The sequence below is a fragment of the Tamandua tetradactyla genome, chromosome 19 (assembly GCF_023851605.1).
Source record: "Tamandua tetradactyla isolate mTamTet1 chromosome 19, mTamTet1.pri, whole genome shotgun sequence".
NCBI lineage: Eukaryota > Metazoa > Chordata > Mammalia > Pilosa > Myrmecophagidae > Tamandua > Tamandua tetradactyla.
In genome coordinates, this window is record NC_135345.1 from 39,311,789 (window position 1) to 39,331,854 (window position 20,066).

At 36.6% G+C, this 20,066-nt stretch overlaps 1 protein-coding gene across 2 annotated transcripts in view; it reads left to right on the top strand.

Moving 5' to 3' along the window:
* PGM2 (phosphoglucomutase 2) overlaps window positions 1-16,603 on the top strand; it is a 37,078-nt gene extending 20,475 nt beyond the window's left edge. For both annotated transcript variants that reach the window (XM_077136585.1, XM_077136586.1), the window contains exons 9-14: window positions 476-656; window positions 746-839; window positions 1,830-1,959; window positions 3,744-3,933; window positions 8,436-8,569; window positions 16,289-16,603. In XM_077136585.1, the coding sequence (XP_076992700.1) occupies window positions 476-656; window positions 746-839; window positions 1,830-1,959; window positions 3,744-3,933; window positions 8,436-8,569; window positions 16,289-16,391 (832 nt within the window). In that variant the 3' untranslated portion in view covers window positions 16,392-16,603. The remainder of the gene's footprint in view (window positions 1-475; window positions 657-745; window positions 840-1,829; window positions 1,960-3,743; window positions 3,934-8,435; window positions 8,570-16,288) is intronic.
* The last annotated feature ends 3,463 nt before the right edge of the window (window positions 16,604-20,066 follow it).

The window sequence follows — 20,066 nt, forward strand, 5'->3', positions numbered from 1 at the left end:
TGAGGTTTCCCTCTAGCCGGCTGAACTACAGAAAACGTTACTGCACATCTGCTCTCTAGTGGTCTGTTTTAGTACCAAGCTTGACCTTAAAGAATGCTAAGCTATCACCCTCTCAGAATTAGCAACACTTACCTGCTCCAAAATTGAGATGTGCAAACTTATTTTATGCTTGGGGCAGTGTATTTTGCCACCATATTCCTGGTATGTTTAAAACTAAAACCTTTGCAGAGGACTTAAAAACATTGTGTCATCCCTGATGGGATTTTTGTCTAGGCATACGGGCTAATGCGTGGTAGCTGCTCACATGTTTGTGAAGCTGCAGTCACATTTCTGATAACTTACTTGAAGGTGGTGAATAATAAGACTAGTCTTGCAGGCACTATTTTAACCTGCATTTGGCTATGCTGTCTTGACCCTTTGATCCTTTGTGTTTTATGTAAGATCTCTGGAATGAATAGGCTGTTTTCTCTTTCAGTGGTGAATGGAGAGTGTTTTCAGGCAATGAGTTGGGGGCCCTTTTGGGCTGGTGGCTCTTTACCTCTTGGAGAGAAAAGAACCAAGATCCCAGTGCTCTCAAAGACACATACATGTTATCCAGCACTGTCTCCTCCAAAATCTTGCGGGCCATTGCCTTAAAGGAGGGTTTTCATTTTGAGGTAAGGTGTTGGTGAGATGTGCTCCTTTCCCTTTCATTTGCTCCATAGAAGGTCTGATGCATTTCTTTATTTTTGGATTTTCCCTTTAGGAAACATTAACTGGCTTTAAGTGGATGGGAAACAGAGCCAAACAACTAATAGACCAAGGGAAAAATGTTTTATTTGCGTTTGAAGAAGCTATTGGTAAGAAGTGATCATAATGATGGTAATAAGAGTCGGTTAACATAATAGAATGTAAATATATGGCAAAGACATTTGGCTTTGGGTTCAAAAGATCAACATTGAAAAGTGGGACCAATGGGGCTGAGATTGTTTGTCTATGGGAGCAGAAAGGAGAGCTAATCCTAGAAATTAAAAATTCAGGTATATTCCCAGTGCCTGTCCATGAGAAAAAAAGAAAGAAAGAAAAAACAATTCAGATATTGGTGCCAGGAATATTTTAGCCATGAGTTTTGTACAGATGATTATACATTACACTTATCATATAATACCTGTTCTTCTGATTCATCTGTATATCCCTTGCAGCAGAAACACATATTATTTTGTATTTTATTTATTGAGTAAAAGGCATGATGCAGCTTTTACTCTTTTGTTGTCGGATTTGGAAGACTTGTCTTTCTAAAGCTTTTTATTTTAAAAGAATAAAAAGTATTTTTCCCTCCTAAGATTTTCTTTCATTTGTTTATCAAATATTTATTGCATATCTGTTACACAGAGGCTTAGAGAAAACAGATGACACTGGCCTTAGCTATAGCAGCTTATATTGATCTAGTTGGGGAGATTGCATTAAATAATTGCATAAAGGAGTTTAGGCCAGGTGTCAAGATAAGTAATGTAAGTAGCAAAACTATTGGCATTCAAAGAGAACATGGACTGGAATAATTGCAAATAATTTCATATGCAGTGAAATTGGATTGTACCTAGCAAATGGGCATGGTTGGTCTAGGAGGGAAAATCTTACAGGTTATTCAACAGATATTTCTTGAAGTCCTGTTATGTGCTATGCACTGGGCTAGATTCTTAAACACATGGTGGTAAGTGAGAAACATCCTCATACTCAATGCTGTACAACCTCTAACATGCAATTGGTAGATGCATACACATATGTGACTTCACACAGTGCTGTTAGGAACCAGCTCCTGAGGCTGTATGTTTGACGCATGTTTTCTGCAGGGTACATGTGCTGCCCTTTTGTTCTGGACAAAGATGGAGTCAGTGCTGCTGTCATAAGCGCAGAATTGGCTAGCTTTCTAGCAACCAAGAATTTGTCTTTGTCGCAGCAGCTAAAGGCCATCTATGTTGAGTAAGTTTCTATTGATTGTTTAAGTAAAGTAATATTTTTAATGTGGTATTATGCTCTTGTACATGTGACACTAATTCTTTTTCTAATGCTTTTACTTTGGTTATGAATTATATTCCTCACCAAAACTACATAAACACTCACCTTTTCCTTTTGATGTGAATTTATTAGTAATTACATTAAAATAAAATTCATAACTAAATTCCAAGTTGAATAAAACATGGTGTGAATTTACTATATAACATTTAAATTGTTTTTAAAATATTTTTGTTGAGATTTCTTCAAACATATACAATCTATTCATGGTATACAATACTATACTTTCAGTGATCATTTCTAAAGTTTGTTAAATTGTTTTTTGGTGACTTGTTAATAGTTGTCTGGTTATATGTGGATGCAATATTCTTTGAGAGATATAAACAACTATTGAATATATGTGAGCAGGTGCAGTGACCCATTTTCCCAATGAGGAGATCTAAGAAAAAATTTTTGGCCAATTTGAATATATAAGAAGGCAGATTATTTTTAGGGATGTAGATGGAATGTCCAGTCTGTTCTAACAATAGTTAATTAATTTAGCTTTAGAAAACAGTGTATTAATTTAGATTTGTTGCTCCTTTGACAGCAGTCTTCACTGTTATCAGTCATTTTCACTAGTTTTAATAAAACAGAATAAGGGGATGCAAGGATAGTACACTGGTAGAATTCTCACCTGCCACGCAGGAGACCTGGGTTCGATTCCTGGCCCATGCACTTCTCCAAAAACAAACAAACAATCAAAAATAAGAAAAAAAAATTCAACAAATGGTGCTGCAATAACAGAATACTCACATGTAAAAATAATGAAATGTGACCCTACCGTACAACATACAAAAAAAAACCCAGAATAAAGCATTTTCTGCATCTGTGTGTAATGCTGTGATCACAGATTTTTATCCCAAGCCATAAGTACCCATTTGCTTATATAAGACGAGTATATTTCATATTTTCATCCCATATTTCTGATCTACACAAAATATTCACTTGCCATATTATATATTAAATGATTTCAAAAGACCTCTTTATGGTGAAAATTGAACACTTTCGATTATAAAGTCATGCTCCTTAGAAAAATTATTAAATCCATTTATATCTTTTTTTCTTTTTTGTCCAGTCTCAGGCAGTTTCTAAAAAGCACCTCAGACTAATATTAATTAGGATTACTTTAGGCTAATGTTCCTTTCCAAGCGGTATTTTGAGCAGTTAAGTCTTTTGAATATGGATGGCTCATAATTTGTGAGATTTTGTAGGGACTCCCAGTAAATGTGACTGTTCTTCGAGTGATAGGTTTAGGGAAGGGAAAAGAAACTTATGTTTGACTGAGCTGTGTATGATTACTCTCTTTATCACAAATCCTGTCCTACTTCTATCTTCCTGGAAAGGTTCTCATCTGTAATGCCTTTTAAGTGTTTTTTATTACCAGTCAAGCTCTATAGTATGTTCTCTTTGAGTTCAATGTAGTGTTTGCCCTCAGACAGGTTGTAATTTTTGTGAAAATAGCTGAAGATTAAAAAAAAAAAAAGCAAGAAAAAAATTGCAAATCAAGTTGTTTACTTAAGTGCTATAACAAAGGAGAAAGGTTGAAAGAGGCTTCACAAGGGTCTTAAAATTATGACAAGATTATTTTTTTAATGCTAGTTATGGTTATTTCTTTCATTTATTTTAGAATATACTGGTTGATAATGTCCCATGTATACTTTGGAGAATTATTTGTTCCTCATTTACATGTATTGTATTTATTTTGATAGGTATGGCTACCATATTACCAAAGCTTCATATTTTATCTGCCATGATCAAGGCACCATTAAAAAATTATTTGAAAACCTCAGAAATTATGATGGGAAGAATAATTATCCAAAAACTTGTGGCAAATATGAAATTTCTGGCATTAGGGACCTTACAGCTGGCTATGATGATAGCCAACCTGACAAAAAACCCGTGAGTAATAAATATTTTTATCAATTAAACTCTTCTCCATTTGCCTTTTGCATGAAAGGATATAGGAGGTTGAAAGTCATGGGCTAGAGCTTAAAGGGATCTCACTAGTCATCTACGCCAACTCCCAACACATAAGGAAATGAATACTCGGAATTACAGGGTCTGCCTGTGGCCACACAGCTAGTTGGTGACAGTTGGGGGTAGAATCTGACTTTTCCTCGCCATCAGCGGTTTTCACACCTAAACCTGAGGATGCACCAGAGTACCTGGGAGGCTGGTTGAATGCAGTGCTGGCCCTCACCCCGGATTTCTTGATACTCTATCTACTTCCTGTCCAGCGCATTCCCAGACACGGCTGATGCTGCCGGTGCCCACTTTGCGAACCTCTGCTCACTAGCATATTTGCCTTCTAGCCAGCGTTACCCTACTCTCGGGTTGGGTGGGAGTTGTTAGCAGTAAAGCGTGAGTTTACGTTCTTGGCACCATGCAGACCCCTCCCGGATTTGTTAACCGTGTTAGAGGGGTGGGAGAAGGAGAGTAAGACTCTCTTTCTTTGATATTTACCTTTGGACATTTTGTGTTTTTTGTCAGGCATAGCTGCACACGAAATATTTTTAAAAGTTCAGTAGGGTTATGTTAAAACATCAGAGCCCCAGCTCCTGCCCCCCTCGCTGCCCTCCCACCCATGTCAACCACTCCCCATTGCTTCTCCTGTGTTTACCATGAGATTTCTAAATAATATGCTCCTTCAGTGATTTAATTGTGGTAATATATATATTATAATAATGGCCTTTTTAACCATTTTTAAGTGTATAGCTCAGTGGCATTACTTTTACAACGTTGTGCTACCATCCCCACTTTCTATTTGGGTGTTTTCATCACCCAAAGCAGAAATTCTGTATTCATCAAGCAATAACTCCTCATTCCCTGCCCCCTTACCCCTGGTAACCTCTAGTCTACTTTCTGTCTCTATGAATTTGCTTCTTCCAGATATTTCATATAAATGGAATCCTACAATGCGAATCCTTTTTGGCCTGGCTCCTTTTACGTAGCTTAATGTATTTAAAGTTTATCAATGTTATAGCATGTATTAGAATTTCATTTCATTTTATAGCTGAATGAAATTCCATTGTCTGACTATACCATATTTTGTTTATCCATTCTTCTGTTTATGGACACTTGGGTTGTTTCCACTTTTTGGCTGTTGTGAATAATGATGTATGAACATAGGTGAACCAAGTATCTGATTGAGTCCCTGCATTCAGGTCTTCAGGGTGTATTTCATATGATGATGTTTTGACTTCTCAGTGTTAGACTTGGTTAATTACCTATTATAGAAATAAGAAACTAGTTCTTACATTTCCCACATTCCACATTCCCCCTTCTCTCCTGTCCTGTCAGTACACTTTTTTTATTCACATGAGCAGGCACTGGGACTCAAACCCAGGTCCCTGGCATGGCAGGCGGGAATTCTGCCACTGAGCCACCATCACACCACCCTGTCAGTACACTTTTTTTTTATTATTTTTTTATTAATTAAAAAAATTAACAACAAACAAAACATTAAGATATCATTCCATTCTACATATACAATCAGTAATTCTTTTTAAAAAAAATTTTTTTTTACATGGGCAGGCACTGGGAATCGAACCCGGGTCCTCTGACATGGCAGGCAAGCATTCTTGCCTGCTGAGCCACCGCATGGCCCCAATCAGTAATTCTTAATATCATCACATAGTTGCATATTCATTATTTCTTAGAACATTTGCATCGATTTAGAAAAAGAAATAAAAAGACAACAGAAAAAGAAATAAAATGATAACAGAGAAAAAAAAGATTATACATACCATACCCCTTACCCCTCACTTTCATTTACCCTAGCATTTCAAACTAAATTTATTTTAACATTTGTTCCCCCTATTATTTATTTTTATTCCATATGTTCTACTCTTCTGTTGATATAGTAGATAAAAGGAGCATCAGACACAAGGTTTTCACATTCACAGAGTCTCATTGTGAAAGCTATATCATTGTTCAATCACCACTGTCCATACACTTTTGTTACAACTTTTGGTTAAATCAGATTCTGTGCGTGTGTAATTATAACTAGTAACTCCTGTCTCCTGCTTAGGCAAGCAATGTATTTTGATTAGGTTTCCCTAATCTGTATAACTAATTGTTTTTGCTGTAATAGCTTTGCTATTTCATTGACTTAGTTTTCTTCTGTAACCATCACCAGTTCTTCCCACATCCCTCAAGGGCTTCTCAGTGCAGATTTCCAGGTGGTCCAGTGACCCAGCTATTCTATCAGCTGTTTTGTTTCCGATGACCTCTCTCTTGGCTCCTGCGTCCAGGCTGGAACACTGCTTTCTTGGCTGGCTACAAAGCCGTCATCCTGGAAAGGCCCTTTACCACCCTCTGGAGTTGGGTGCTCCTGGACCCCTGTTTTTCTTCTTTTCATTTTTATTTTCCTAGATCATATCCTTTAGTAGTTTCCTAAGGAAAAAAATGAATGGGAAATAAATATTTGGAAACCTTTATGGGTCTGATAATGTCTTGTTCTACCTTCATGCTTTTTTGACTCACAGTTTTGAACATTACACCAGTATTGTTTAGCTTCCAGTGTTGATGTTGTGCAATCATTCATTCACTCATTCATTCATTCATTCAGCAAATAGTTAGGCCTACTCTGCTGCTACAGGAATGCAATGTTCAGTCTTTTCTATGCAACTCGCTTGTTTTGTTGGGTTTTTTTTTTCCCCCTCTCTGGAAGATTTTAGGAACTTTTCTTTAAATCTTTGGGCCTAAAATTTCACAGTGATATACTTTAGTATGGGTCTTTTTTCATTCATTTTGGGGGTACGTGGTGAGTCATTTTGCTCTGTGGAGTACTTTCTTTTAGTTCTGAGCAGTTTTCTTGAATTTTGCTTTAGGAAAGGAGGTTAGTTGGCTTTTTATTTTAATAATCTCCTCCCCTCATTTTCTGTTTTCCCTTTCTTGAAGCATTATTAGTGAGATGTTCTCTCCAGGACACTATTTTTCTTATTTCTTTCCTTCCTATTGTCCAACTCTATCTTCTAGTTGTATTTTTGAAAGATTTCCTCAACTTCAATTTCCAGTGGTTCTACTGAATATTTATTGCAGCTTTTAGTCTCGAATTTCTTAGAAATAATATCCTATTCACATTCATGTATACAGTATCTTCTCTCCCTAAGGATATTAATTGCAGCTTTTTAAGACTGTAGATCTTTTTTCACTCATATTTTCTTTATTTCCTCCAACTTCTTTTTTTTCTTATTTGTTTGTTTTGGTATTTGTCTTTTATCTGATATCTTTCTCCAAATATCTGGTGATCCTTAATAGTCCTTGGACATCAAAAGACTTATTGGAGTCCCTTTGTTCATGAGCAAGGCTTGTCAGCTGACATACTTTACCCTTGGGAGATTGGGTATCAAGTCAACTTTCTTATGAGGGACTACATTTGGGCTTGTTTGGCTTCTTCAGAGAAGCCTGACCCTAAACCTAATCTCTTGCCTGAGAACTCTAAATTGCGAGGCCTGGTAGGGAGGTCCTGCAGGTGGGGTGGGGACGGGGAAGTAGAGATGGGAGTGGAAAGAGGGTATTGTTCGGTGTGGGAACTTTCATTTATTCCCTCTGTTTTTATCATGCCCTGTCCTCCATAGTGCCAATTGACCCAATTAGGAATCTTGTAAAGCAGTAGAGAAGAGGTGGTGACCCACCTGTGGGCTGGGGTTGAGGGTTGAATAGCTCCTTTCAAGCAATGCCCCTGCCTCCCCCTTGCCTTTGCAGTACTTGGTGCCTCCAGTTTGTAAGCCTTGCCCAGGTTCTGCGGAGCACTTCAGCTTGGTTCTTCTCTGTGTTGCCTTTTATGGATGCTCAGCTTCCATCATCCTGTGTTCCACCAGGTCATTTCTACTCCATTTGTTTTCTGACATCCCTGAATTTTTGGTAACCCAATCAACTGCTGTCTCCTCTTTTCTTTATCTTTGAGTTTATTTTTTAAATAATTCTGTCATTTTAAGGAATTTTGGGAGTAATTAGCTATGAATATACGAGCCAACTTTCTTGGAGCTTACTTTTTAAAAAAAAAATCTTATGGCCTCTTTTGGTAAAGTTTCACTTATGCAACACTGAAAATATGGATCCGTTATTTTTGTGTGTCTTTTTTTTTTGCTTCACTAGTGTGTATTCTATTTAAATTGTTTCTTATAAAAAAGTTGTGTTTAAATTTTAATAAAACTTTAGTTACTTTAATTTTAAAAAAACTATTATACAAAGTTATTTTTTGTAAATTGCCTTATTATGCTGTAGTACCTCAGTATATGGAGTAAGTTTTCTGATTTTCTCAAAAATATTTCCTTTTCTACCAATATATTTATTCAGCATTTATTATCTTGCTTTTCCAGGGGAAAAAGTATTAAGTCAGAATATGTTATGAAGATTACTATCTATAGCTATAATGTTTATAAATTAATTCCTAGGTTCTCCCTACTAGTAAATACAGCCAAATGATCACCTTTACCTTTGCCAATGGAGGCGTGGCCACTATGCGGACCAGCGGGACAGAACCCAAAATAAAGTACTACGCGGAACTGTGTGCTCCGCCTGGAAACAGGTAAGGCATGAATGGCAGCTGGTGTGATTTTTATACTCTGACGTTCCTCATTGGTTCTTTTCACATGCGAAGTAAATTATTTCATCTTTCCAATATGTAGTTTAATAATGTATTCTGTCTAGAATTTCGTCTGATATTGACAACTGATTGAAGCATCCAGGACAAGATTGCTAATTGTTGTTATTAAGTTGTCGAAAATTCTAGGATTCCTTTATTCTTACTGCACTTTGTACAAGACTGTTACATGCAGGGGTGCGAGGGTAGTTCAGTGGTAGAATTCCCTCCTGCCACGTGGGAGACCCAGTTTCAAGTCACAGCCCATGTGTTTCCCAAAAAAAGCAAACAAGCAAACAAAAATTCAACAGATGGTGCTACATCAAGGGGATACTCACATGGAAAAAGAATGAAATGTGACCCCTGTCATACAGCATACAAAAGAAAAGAAAAAAAAAAGAATGTTACATGCCTAATTTCAGTAATGTTAATAATCATTCCTTATCTGAGTTTTTTTTTTTCTTTTGTATACTGTATAGTGGGAGCCACATTTCATTCCTTTTCCATGTGTCTGTCTTGTTACTGCAGCACCATTTGTTGATTTTTTTCGGGGGGGGGGGGGTGGAGGGGAATTGCACGGGCTGGGAATTGAACCCAGGTTTCCCACATGGGAGTATTTTTCATTTGAGGCAAACACCAATAAGTTTCTCTTTTTCTTCTGCATTTTTTCATGTCTCTGAGAGAATTAATCAAAATCCATTCCACATGCGTGCAACAAATATCTTTGAGCTCCTGTTGTCCTTGAGTCTGTGCTGCACTCCAGGGAGAGTAAAGAGATGAGTCAGGAAGAGTCCTTGCTGTCACAGAGCTAATGGCCTGGTAGCTTCAGTGTCATGTTTCTCTAAGCTTAGCAAAGAGTTTGAGTTGGTTGCTTTCCACCAGCCATAACATTTTGAACTTTAACAACTGTGGCACATGTAGTTAGCACATGTAAATGTGATATTGCATGCCTCAGTTAACTGCCAAGTCCCTATTCAGAATACCATTGGCAATCAGGAAATTGTTTTCTAAAAGGTAAATTGAGTCACTGCTGATCAAGAGAAATAAAACATGAGCCACATATGCAATTTAAAATTTTCTAGTAGCCATATTTTTAAAAAGTGAAAAGAATATTTTATTTAACTTAGTATATCCAAAATATTACTACAACATGAAATCCATATAAAATTATTAATCATAAACTTTACATTCCTTTTTTTGCTACTATCTTTGAAATTCACTCAGTGTTCTGCACTTAAAGCACATCTCAATTCCAAATCCTATATTTCCATCAGATGTATGTGATTTATATTTAGATTTCATGAAATTTATAGTTGAAAAAATAGATTTTGATACCCATGTGCTCCAAATATACTTAAACTTTCCAATAACTCAATCAAGTGGCAGGGTTTTCTTATATTTACATTTAAATTAATTAAAAGTAACAAAATTAAAATCCAGTTTTTCAGTTGCAGTTGCCACATTCCCAGTACTCAGTACTCACAAGTGGTGAGTGACTGCATAGCAGACCGCACAGGTCCAGGTAATTGTTACTGCATGTATAATTCAAAGCTTTGATCACAAGACGGTTTTTCCAGTCTTAGTAATCAAATTTACAATATGTAGAAATAAAAGTAGAGGCAAATTTCTGAGTGTCTCTTCTGAAGAATTGTTACAGCTAGACATTTCTTCAGCAAGAAGTGACTGCTGAGAGCCAAGAAGGAAATAAAAAACAAAGCAAAATAATAAAACATGGACACAAAAAACAAAAAAGGAGCCCACTGCAGGAATTTATCATAAGGGAAATAAGCATTTCATACCTCAAGTGTTTCCTGAGTCTCCTGAATAGCAGCTTTGGTCCAACAATCATGGGCGTGATTAAGGTTCTCAAATGGCAAGGTGTTAAAATAAAAGTATACTTAAGAAGTCATGGGCTTGTAATATATTGAGCCACAGATCCTTAATCAAAACTTTTTTGTGTGCGCAAAGGGTAAAAATTTATCTAAACAACTTGAATGAACATGTAAAACAGCTCACTTTCTAAATATTCTGAATTACCAAAATATGATCATGATATTGTACAAGTATCATGTTCCCATCAATGCACATGAAATAATAAGCTATTTGCTATTCTATGGGGTATTATTTCCTATTGGCATTTCTTTTTAACCGTCATTCTCACTTAGTGTTTTCATATTTCTATACCTTGTTCTTTGAAAACAAATGGACATTAGTCCAATTTAAGAACCTGGTTTCCCTATATACTTGTCATTTCCTTTTTATTATCCCATAAAAATCTACCTGATATTTCAGAAAACTTTTCTTTATAAAAATGATAGCATAGGAAAATAGATAGTAATTGATATTTTAAAATTTCAACTTATGTGTGAGACTAAAGCAAGAAATGTTTATTTGGTACAAAATTTATGTTTTGACTAGTGCATTTCCTAATATAACTTATGTAGACAGCGTAATTGAACACCATAAGTACGTGGAACCTTCAGTAGGGCATGAGATTTTGTTGGTTTGTCCAGAGTGATGCCCTGATAAATCCTAGAGTGATTTGAACAGTGAATAAAAAAGTATTCGCAAAGTCCCCTTTGAGGAATGATAAGAAAGGGGGAGAATTCAACTTCCCCAAATTGAATTCTTGATATTCTCATAAGCAGTGGGGACAACCAAAGCAATAGGCTGAGCCCCCAATCTTGGGGTTTTTTCATATGAAACTTAACCCCACAAAGGATGGGTCAAGCCTACTTAAAATTAGGCCTAAGAGTCACCCCCAAGAGAACCTCTTTTATTGCTCAGATGTGGCCTCTCTCTCCAGCCAACACAACAAGCAAACTCACTGCCCTACCCTGTCTACACAGGACATGACTCCTCGGGGTGTGGACCTTCCTGGCAATGTGGGACAGAAATCCTAAAATGAGCTGAGACTCAGCATCAAGGGATTGAGAAATCCTTCTCGACCAAAAGGGGGAAGAGTGAAATGAAACAAAATAAAATGTCAATGGCTGAGAGATTCCAAACAGAGTTGAGAGATTATCCTGGAGGTTATTCTTATACATTAAATAGATATCACCTTGTTAGTCAAGATATAATAGAGAGCTGGAGGGAACTGCCTGAAAATGTAGAGCTGTGCTCCCGTAGTCATGTTTCTTGAAGATGATTGAATAATGATAAAGCTTTCAATGATAATAAAATAAATAATAGGGGGAACAAATAAAATAAATTTTATTTAAAATAATTTAGATTGAAATGCCAGTGATCAATGAAAGGGTGGGGTATGGGATATGGTATGTATGAATTTTTTTCTGTTGTCTTTAATTTCTTTTTCTGAATTAATGCAAATGTTCTAAGAAATGATCATGATGATGAATATGCAACTATGTGATGATATTGTGAATTACTGATTATATATGTAGTCATATACATATATGTAGTCATATATAACTTATGATAAGTTAAGTTAAAAAAATATTGCAGGATGTTGAAAATATATGGTATATGGAAAAAGTGCAATCAATGTAAGCTAGGGTCTCTATTCAACAGTAACAATTATAATATGCTTCCACTGAGTGTAACAAAGGCATTATGCCAAAACTAAATATTAACAGGTGAGGAATTTGGGAAAGGGTATGGATTCTGTGTGGAAAAAAAGGAAATGTCCTCTGATAGAAAATATGGTGCTGAAGTCATGTTTATACAATTAAGTTGGATTTTATGATGTGTAAATAAAACTGTTTGAAAATGAAAAAAAAATGATAGCAGGGGCAGTGCAACAGTGGCTCAGTGGCAGAATTCTCACCTGTCATGCCGGAGACCTGGGTTCAATTCCTAGTGCCTGCCCATGCAAAAAAAAAGCCAATAGCAATATTTAACGTTTAAGGATTTATGATATTTAAATTTTTCACATGGATTGTTGAATGGACTTAAATTAAATTATTCCTTTATAAATTGCTTGTAATACTTTGAAAAATTGTTCTTTTGTTATATTAATTGAAATGCCACTGCCTTTTATTAAATGGGACATGAGGCACTAGACCAGTCCATGGATATACTCTCAGGGCTCAGCCAAGCACCAGCATTCCTAACATTCAATATCAAGAGAGCCATGGCTAAAGTTTCTGAATTTTGTAATATTCTTAAATATTATTAATATATTTTACACCATGAATTCCATTTATTTATAGAATTCTATGCCCTACTAATTCTTTAGTATAGAAAATCCTTTCCAAGTAAAAATTCTGCTTTCAAAAAAATTCTTTTGAGGGAGATGTCTTTAGTTAGATCTAACATTTTTTTTTTTTAGAAAAATTTCAAACCTACAGAAAAGCTGAAATAATAATATTGTGAATATCCATATACCCTTCACCTAGACTAGAGGTCAGCAAACTTTTTATGTCAAAGGCCAGATAGTAAATGTTCTAGTTTGCTAGCTTGCTAGCTGCCAGAACACAATATACCAGAAACAGAACGGCTTTTAAAAAGAGGAATTTAATAAGTTGCTAATTTATAGTTCAAAGGCTGTGAAAAGTGTCCAAATTAAAACAAGTCTAGGATAGTGTGACAGTGGCTCAGTGGCAAAATTCTCACCTGCCATGCTGGAGACCTGGTGCCTGCCCACGCAAAAAAAAAAAAGTCTATAGAAATGTCCAATGTAAGGTGTCCAGGGAAAGATACCTTGGTTCAAGGAGGCCAGTGACATTCAGGGTTTCTCTCTCAGCTGGAAGGGCACATGGTGAACATGGTGATGTCTGCTAGCTTTCTCTCCAGGCTTCTTGCTTCCCGAAGCTCCCTGGGAGGCATTTTCCTTCTTCCTCTCCAAAGGTGGCTGGCTGGTGGGCTCTGGTTCTCTCATCCTTCTGTTGTGGATCTGCAGCTGAACTCCTTATTCTCAGAAGGAACTCTCTCCAAACTGTCTCCTCTTTTACAGGATTCCAGTAAACTAATCAAGAGTCACGAAGAATGGGTGGAGAAACGTCTCCATCTAATCGAGTTTAATATCCACAATTGTTCGAGTCACATCTCTGTGGAGATGACCTAATCAAGTTTCCAACCTATAGTACTGAATAGGAATTAGGTGAAACTGTGGCTTTTCTAGGGTACATAAATCCTTTCAAACCGACACAGTAAATATTTTCAGTGTGCAGCCCATATGGGCCCTATCACAACTACTCAACTCTGCTGTTGCGGCACAGAGGCTGCCATATACTTAAATGAATGGGTGTGACTGTATCCTAATAAAATTTCATTTGCAGAAATAGGCAGTGGGCCACAGATTGCTGACCCCTGACACAGAATGTGTATGTAACATTCTGTGTTATTTGCTGTCTTTCACCGTATATATTATGCGTTTACTTTCTGAATCACTTGAAAGTAACATGCAGACCTACCTCATGATAATACTTCAATATGCGTCTCCTCCTAAGAACAAGAACACTCTTAATTTCTCAATATTACTGGTCGTATCAGAGTTCTAGCAGAGAAACAGAATTAGGATATACACATTAAGAGATTTGTTATAGGAATTGGCTTAGACAATTGTTGGGACTGGTTAGACAAGCCCAAAATCTATAGGGCAAGCTATCAAGAACAGCAGGTGGGGATTCTCAGGCATTCTCAGCCCACAGGTAGAATTTCTTCCTAAGAGGAAACATCAGTTCTGCTCCTAAGGCCTCTCAACCGATAGAATCAGACCCATGAAGAATACCTAAGGTAATTCCTTTGCTTAAATTGAGCTGGCTATAAACAAAGCTCACATCTCCAAAATACCTTCACAACAACACTTAGATCACGTTTAATTCAATAACTGGGGACTATCGCCTAGCAAAGGTGACACATAAAACTCACCAATACAACAATCATTATTATCTAAAATATAGTCCATATTCACACTTCCACCAAGCTCTCCCAAATAGCCTTTTTATCTCCAAATCTAGAATCAAATCCACAACCCCATATTGCATTTAGTTATTATTTAGTGTGAGTGGTTTCTCATGATGGTTAGAAAAAAAATCAGTGTCTTTTGCATGTGACATTTTGCTATACATTTCTATAAAGAGATCCACCTAGATTTAGACTTTTCAGAGACAGAAATCCTTAACCCTGGTTTAAATGATTATAGGATGTGTCCTGTTGTTTTAAAAAATGCTATGAAATATTGTCAAACTTTAACTTAAAATGGAGCATTTAGTGATTGATTAGGATGGGAAACAATAAGACAAAACTTTGTTTTTAGGAATTAATGCACCACTGAGTCATTTACAGTAGTATTGATATTTTTTCACACATAAGAAACAAAATGTTTGAAACATTAAATTAACATAAAAATGTATTATTTTGTATATGTCTTGATTGAAAAACTAACTTGGATCAATAAATACCTTAGTAATTGGTAAATTCACTGAGGGTTTTGGGTTATAGATATTTATTTTTTTTGAAGTAATTATTAGCTTACAAGCATTCCTGAGAACTACCATTTTCTTCAAAGCACATTTATGGGGAAGTAAAAAAAATTGTGAAATTCGTATGTAGTTATGAATCATAATTATTTTATATGTTGGGGACTTTGGACCAGGTTCAGTACTAATTGCTTTATATAATTTATCTCAATCTATACAATTAATTCTCTTGAGAAGGTAAAGCCTTTATCCCAATTTTACAAATGAGGAATCTGGGTCTCAGATGGACAAAGTTACTTGCCCAAGAGAACACAGTAAGCGGTAGAGCCAGAATTAATATCTGTAATGAATGGATTGTTTTAGTCATCCTGTTTAGCTCATTGCACTGTAAAGATGATCTTAACGAATTTTAAGGACTGCCATTCCCATTAAAATAGAATTTGCATCTTTTAGAGATGGTCAAGTAATAAATAATGGAAAGTATGATTTTATTTTTTAAATTCAGCTTTTCAGTTTTAAGTGCTAGAAACACACTAGCCTGACATGTAAGCTGCTGGAAACCTGTTTAATTACAAATCAGTCTTATCTATTATTTACCTTCCAACTGTTTGCATAGAAATGAGTGTCTCCCACAGGCTTGAATGTTTGATTTCCTTAGGTGGGGAGCTGCCTCCTTAGATTCCAGTTCATACTTCAGTGGTGACCCTAAATGATAAACCTGCCGGGTCTGAGTTCCTGGTGTGTGACTGCGCATGCCCGGTAGGGGGCTCCCCATCCCAGCCCATTCCTGGAATGCCTTAAAAAAGACGGCTGCGGCTTAGCTTTCCTCTAGTTTAAAGGCAAACATGATCAGGAACATTCTGTATTCTGGGAGACTGAGAATTTAACAGAGACGTCTGGTTTGTAAAAGTTCAACAGATTTAATGACACCTGGAGTCATGAAAGATTTCTCTGCACAGTTGGGTACGAACATTGCAGATCTTTTAGGGATGCTTGAAAATTAAATTCTTATGAGAATAACAATGGAATGGGAGTTTTAGAAAAGTCCTTGGGGAGAAATAATGGATATTGTCTCTTTTTTTTTTTTTTTTTTTTTTTTTTGCTGTAATTGTTATTTAAGTCCAATAGGTACATTCTCATACTTAAGTCCCTGGAGTTCTGTTTTGTCCGATTTAGTAATTTCTTAAGGTGACATTTCAGTGTACTTGATCAATGTGGGGCATTTAAATATATTTTGGAATAATCCATTGATCTGGACTTTTTTTCCCCCTTAATTTTTCAGTGATCCTGAGCAACTGAAGAAGGAACTGCATGACCTGGTCAGTGCTATTGAAGAACATTTTTTCCAGCCACAAAAATACAACCTACAACCGAAGGCAGAGTAAAATATTCCAGCCTTACACTTACTTACGATTAAGCTGAACTTGATTTGTTAAGCAATATTTTTGAAGGCCAAGCGATTCAAAGTCTTACTATAAGTATTTATATATTTTGAATAGGCCTACATTCCCATTGTTTTGCATTTAATTTTTAAGGGGACTAAAGAAAAGGTGGCCAAAATCAACAAATAAGCATTCCTATTAAAAGGCTGAACCTGGGCATTCTCTAAAATTTAAAAAATGAACTTTTAAAAATATCTGATTTTCAAAAATAGTATTGTAATGAATATGCCTTAATTTGTGTAACTCATAAATGTCTACCTTCTCTGTAATTCTTTTTATGTGTAATTGCAATAGCCAGAAAGCTTATATAGTTACTAAAGTCTGGGCTGTCATTTGGTTATATGTATGTTTACATTTCTATCAATTGTTTATAAGGTAAAATCAGCAAACATCAAATATTGTGTTCATGTTCACAGTTCATAGGAACTTGTAAAGTAGAACAAATGACGCTTTAAAAATATACTTTTGTATCCTATTTAAAAGTTACCTAAAACTTTTTAGCTCTATTAGCACATCATTGTACATTATACATGTGCTAAGAAAAAAAACAGGTTTAACCATCTTCCTTTGATGTGTTAAATACATTTTATCTCTTTAAATCTTGAAAACCAAACAACTAATTATTTGAAATTTGCAAAATAGGTTTTTTGTGTGTAGTTTTTTGCTTTAGCACAGTTTCATGTAATTCTTAGTCCTGCAGCAGCAAGGACTATGGACATATCTATTTATCTGAACTTGACTTTAGCATATTTATATCATTTGCTATTTTTCAAGCAAACAGTTGCCTATTATTGTCATTAGTCTTGAGCTGTACTCTGGAAAAAAGAAACGTTAGACCTGTGTCCTCTCTGCAAACCTAATTTTGTTGTTGTTGTTTTCTCTTTACAAACATAATTTTTGGATATCTATCCTAGACCCGATTACAGTGTTTGTTTCTGGAAATACCAAGGACTAAGACCCAGCCTTGTTGTGGTAAAGCTCACAGTCTAGCCAGCAGGCTTATAACTACAATACTTAGAAATTCTATAATGAAGTTTTTTACAAAGTACCCAGGGTTCAGGAGTGAACCTGCCCTAAGATTTAGCCTCATAGAAGAGGTGAGGAATGAGCTGCTGTCACCTTCGGGTTGAGTAACTACTAGAGATGGAAGACAAAGCCTTGCAGACCCAGCGTGCAGCTATACCTAATGTTTAGAGGTGCTGGCAAGGGAATGGGATGGGACAAAGAAACAGGGAAAACAACCCAGATGTAAAATTCAGGACAGGCCACTGTTTTCTGCCACTCACATGAGATGATTTGGTTGGACCTAGAGGGCACCCCATACACACTCTATTTCTCATTTGTATTTTTAAAAATAGTATACTATGGCTGTTCATTAAGTATTTCTTGACTTTTTCTTGTTATTATAGGAAGTGGGGTAGCACCCCATGGCAAATAAAGCTTGCCACTTAAGGGCCCCTGGGTTCCAATTTCAATCTGCTGGGAGTCAGCTCTGTGACCTTAGTCATGTTATTTAACCTCTCAAAGCCCCAGTTTTGTCATTTTTCATGTGAGGAAATTGTACTAAAAAGTTCCTAAGGCCATTTCAGTGCTACAGATTATTAAATTACATGGAAATCTGGAAAGGATGACTATCAGCAAAAAAAAGCAGTCATTGACAATTCTCTCGTCGAATGTTACCTATCGCCTTTTACAAAGACCTAATATCTAGATAGAGGGAAAAATAACCTTGTACCAGAAAGGGGCCTTGTGTTCATACCTTGCCCTGCCACCTGAAGGGTGTTTGTAATGAAATTGGGAACAGAAGCAGAACCACATGGCATGCAGAGGCTGTGAAAATGCCTTGCATGGGAAAAGGGCATGCCCCCTGGCCTGTGATCAGCATGGAGTGCTGAGACAGCAGTCCATTCTGTGTTCCAAAAGCTAAATCTGATTGAAGAAGATTGTTCTATTTGAGTGGAGGGGTGGCCACCCATTTTCTCCTGGTGCCCAAAATGATTGGGTCTCATGTGAAGTCTGAGAGAGTGACGTGGAGGAGGAAATGCAAGCCAAACGTTTTATCTTTTCTCTTTGTGGTCCCTCTGAAATAACAGCCTTTCCTTTAAGAAACAGTGGTTGTACCTTCCATTTATTTATCTCACCAGTTTACCTCTGTCATGCCTATTAAGTGAAAGTATTGTTATTTCATTGATGTTGGAAGTTCAGGTGACTTTGGAAATAAATGCTTTACATGATGGAACAATAAAATGTGTGTCCTCCGTTGAAGGAACTTTTGAAGGATACTGTCTACATCATATTTGTAGGTCTGTATCCAGAAAGACTATAACCTGGGAGTTATTTGTGCATTCCTTCATATGTTCACTGACTGAGTCATGCTTGAATCCTGCTATGAGCCAGGTGCTTTTCCAGATACTGATACCAGGTACAGAGTCCTGATCTTAGTCTAGCAGGGGCGATAACACCTGTACACAAACAATTGCAATAGAGTCTGCTGCATTGCAATAGTAAAGTATTTGAACTGTGGGCAGGCAGTTCTGTAGTGTCCCCTTTTGGACTTGTCTGTCTTTCCAGACTATCAAGTCCAGAAATTCCTTCCATTTTTGGTTAAAACGGTATGACTCTGGGAGGCTATATACATGCCATTTCCTGCCTTGTCCCTTTGTTCCATTCTTGCCAGCTTATTTATGTAGAGTATCTCAACCATTTAAAGCAAGATTTTACACTCTTTGGCAAATGAAAAACGAAGTTTTAAATAACCTCTCTACTTTAGCTTCTCTGTTTAGCAAGACTGATGACTACTTAGATTGACTGGAGAAAAGCAAAAACAGTCCCAGGGCACAGGTCCTCTGATGTGAAGGCATGGCTGTCAGGATGGAAAGCTGACTTAGGAAATATGTTTCTTTCTACCTGGCTCACTTGTGTAAGGTCTTTGAAAATAAAAATTGAGAAACACTTCCCACTTGGGTCTAGTTAAGTTTGCTTTGGAGTTTGCCCCAAACCTGGTATACAGTGGAGTTGGGCAGACAATGCAAAGAGCCAGCTCCAGGTCTAAATAGTTTTTGAAACCATTTCAAAATAGTATTGAGCAATTTCCAAAGGGAAGTTAAGTTTGCAGAGCACACAGATGACAGAACCTGATTATGTCCTTAAAATACATTTGTGGTAGCTTGAATTATGTAGTCCAGTTTGAACATGTTCTTGGTCTGCCTTCTTATTTACTCTTATAAATAAGATCGCTTCAAGGGGTTACTTCAGTTAAGGTATGGCCCCAGTGAAACAGACTGGGCTTTAATCCACATTACTGGAGTCCTTTTTAGGCAGAGCAAAGGATAGAGAAGCCAGACTACCATGTGCATTACCATGCAGCAAAAGCCAAGGAGCAGGTGTTGCTGACAGCCAGCCCAAGAATGCCACATCAGGAAGATGATGCCTTGCTAACATCTCAGTTTTAGACTTCTCCTAGCCTAAAGCTGTGAGTAATAAATTCCTATTGTTTAAGCCAGTCCATTGTATGATATGTTTTAGCAACCAGGAAACTAAAACAATGATGCTATGAACTCCCCTATTAACTAGAAAAAGACAATTTTTAAAAATCTCAAGTGGCAAGAATGAAATGTA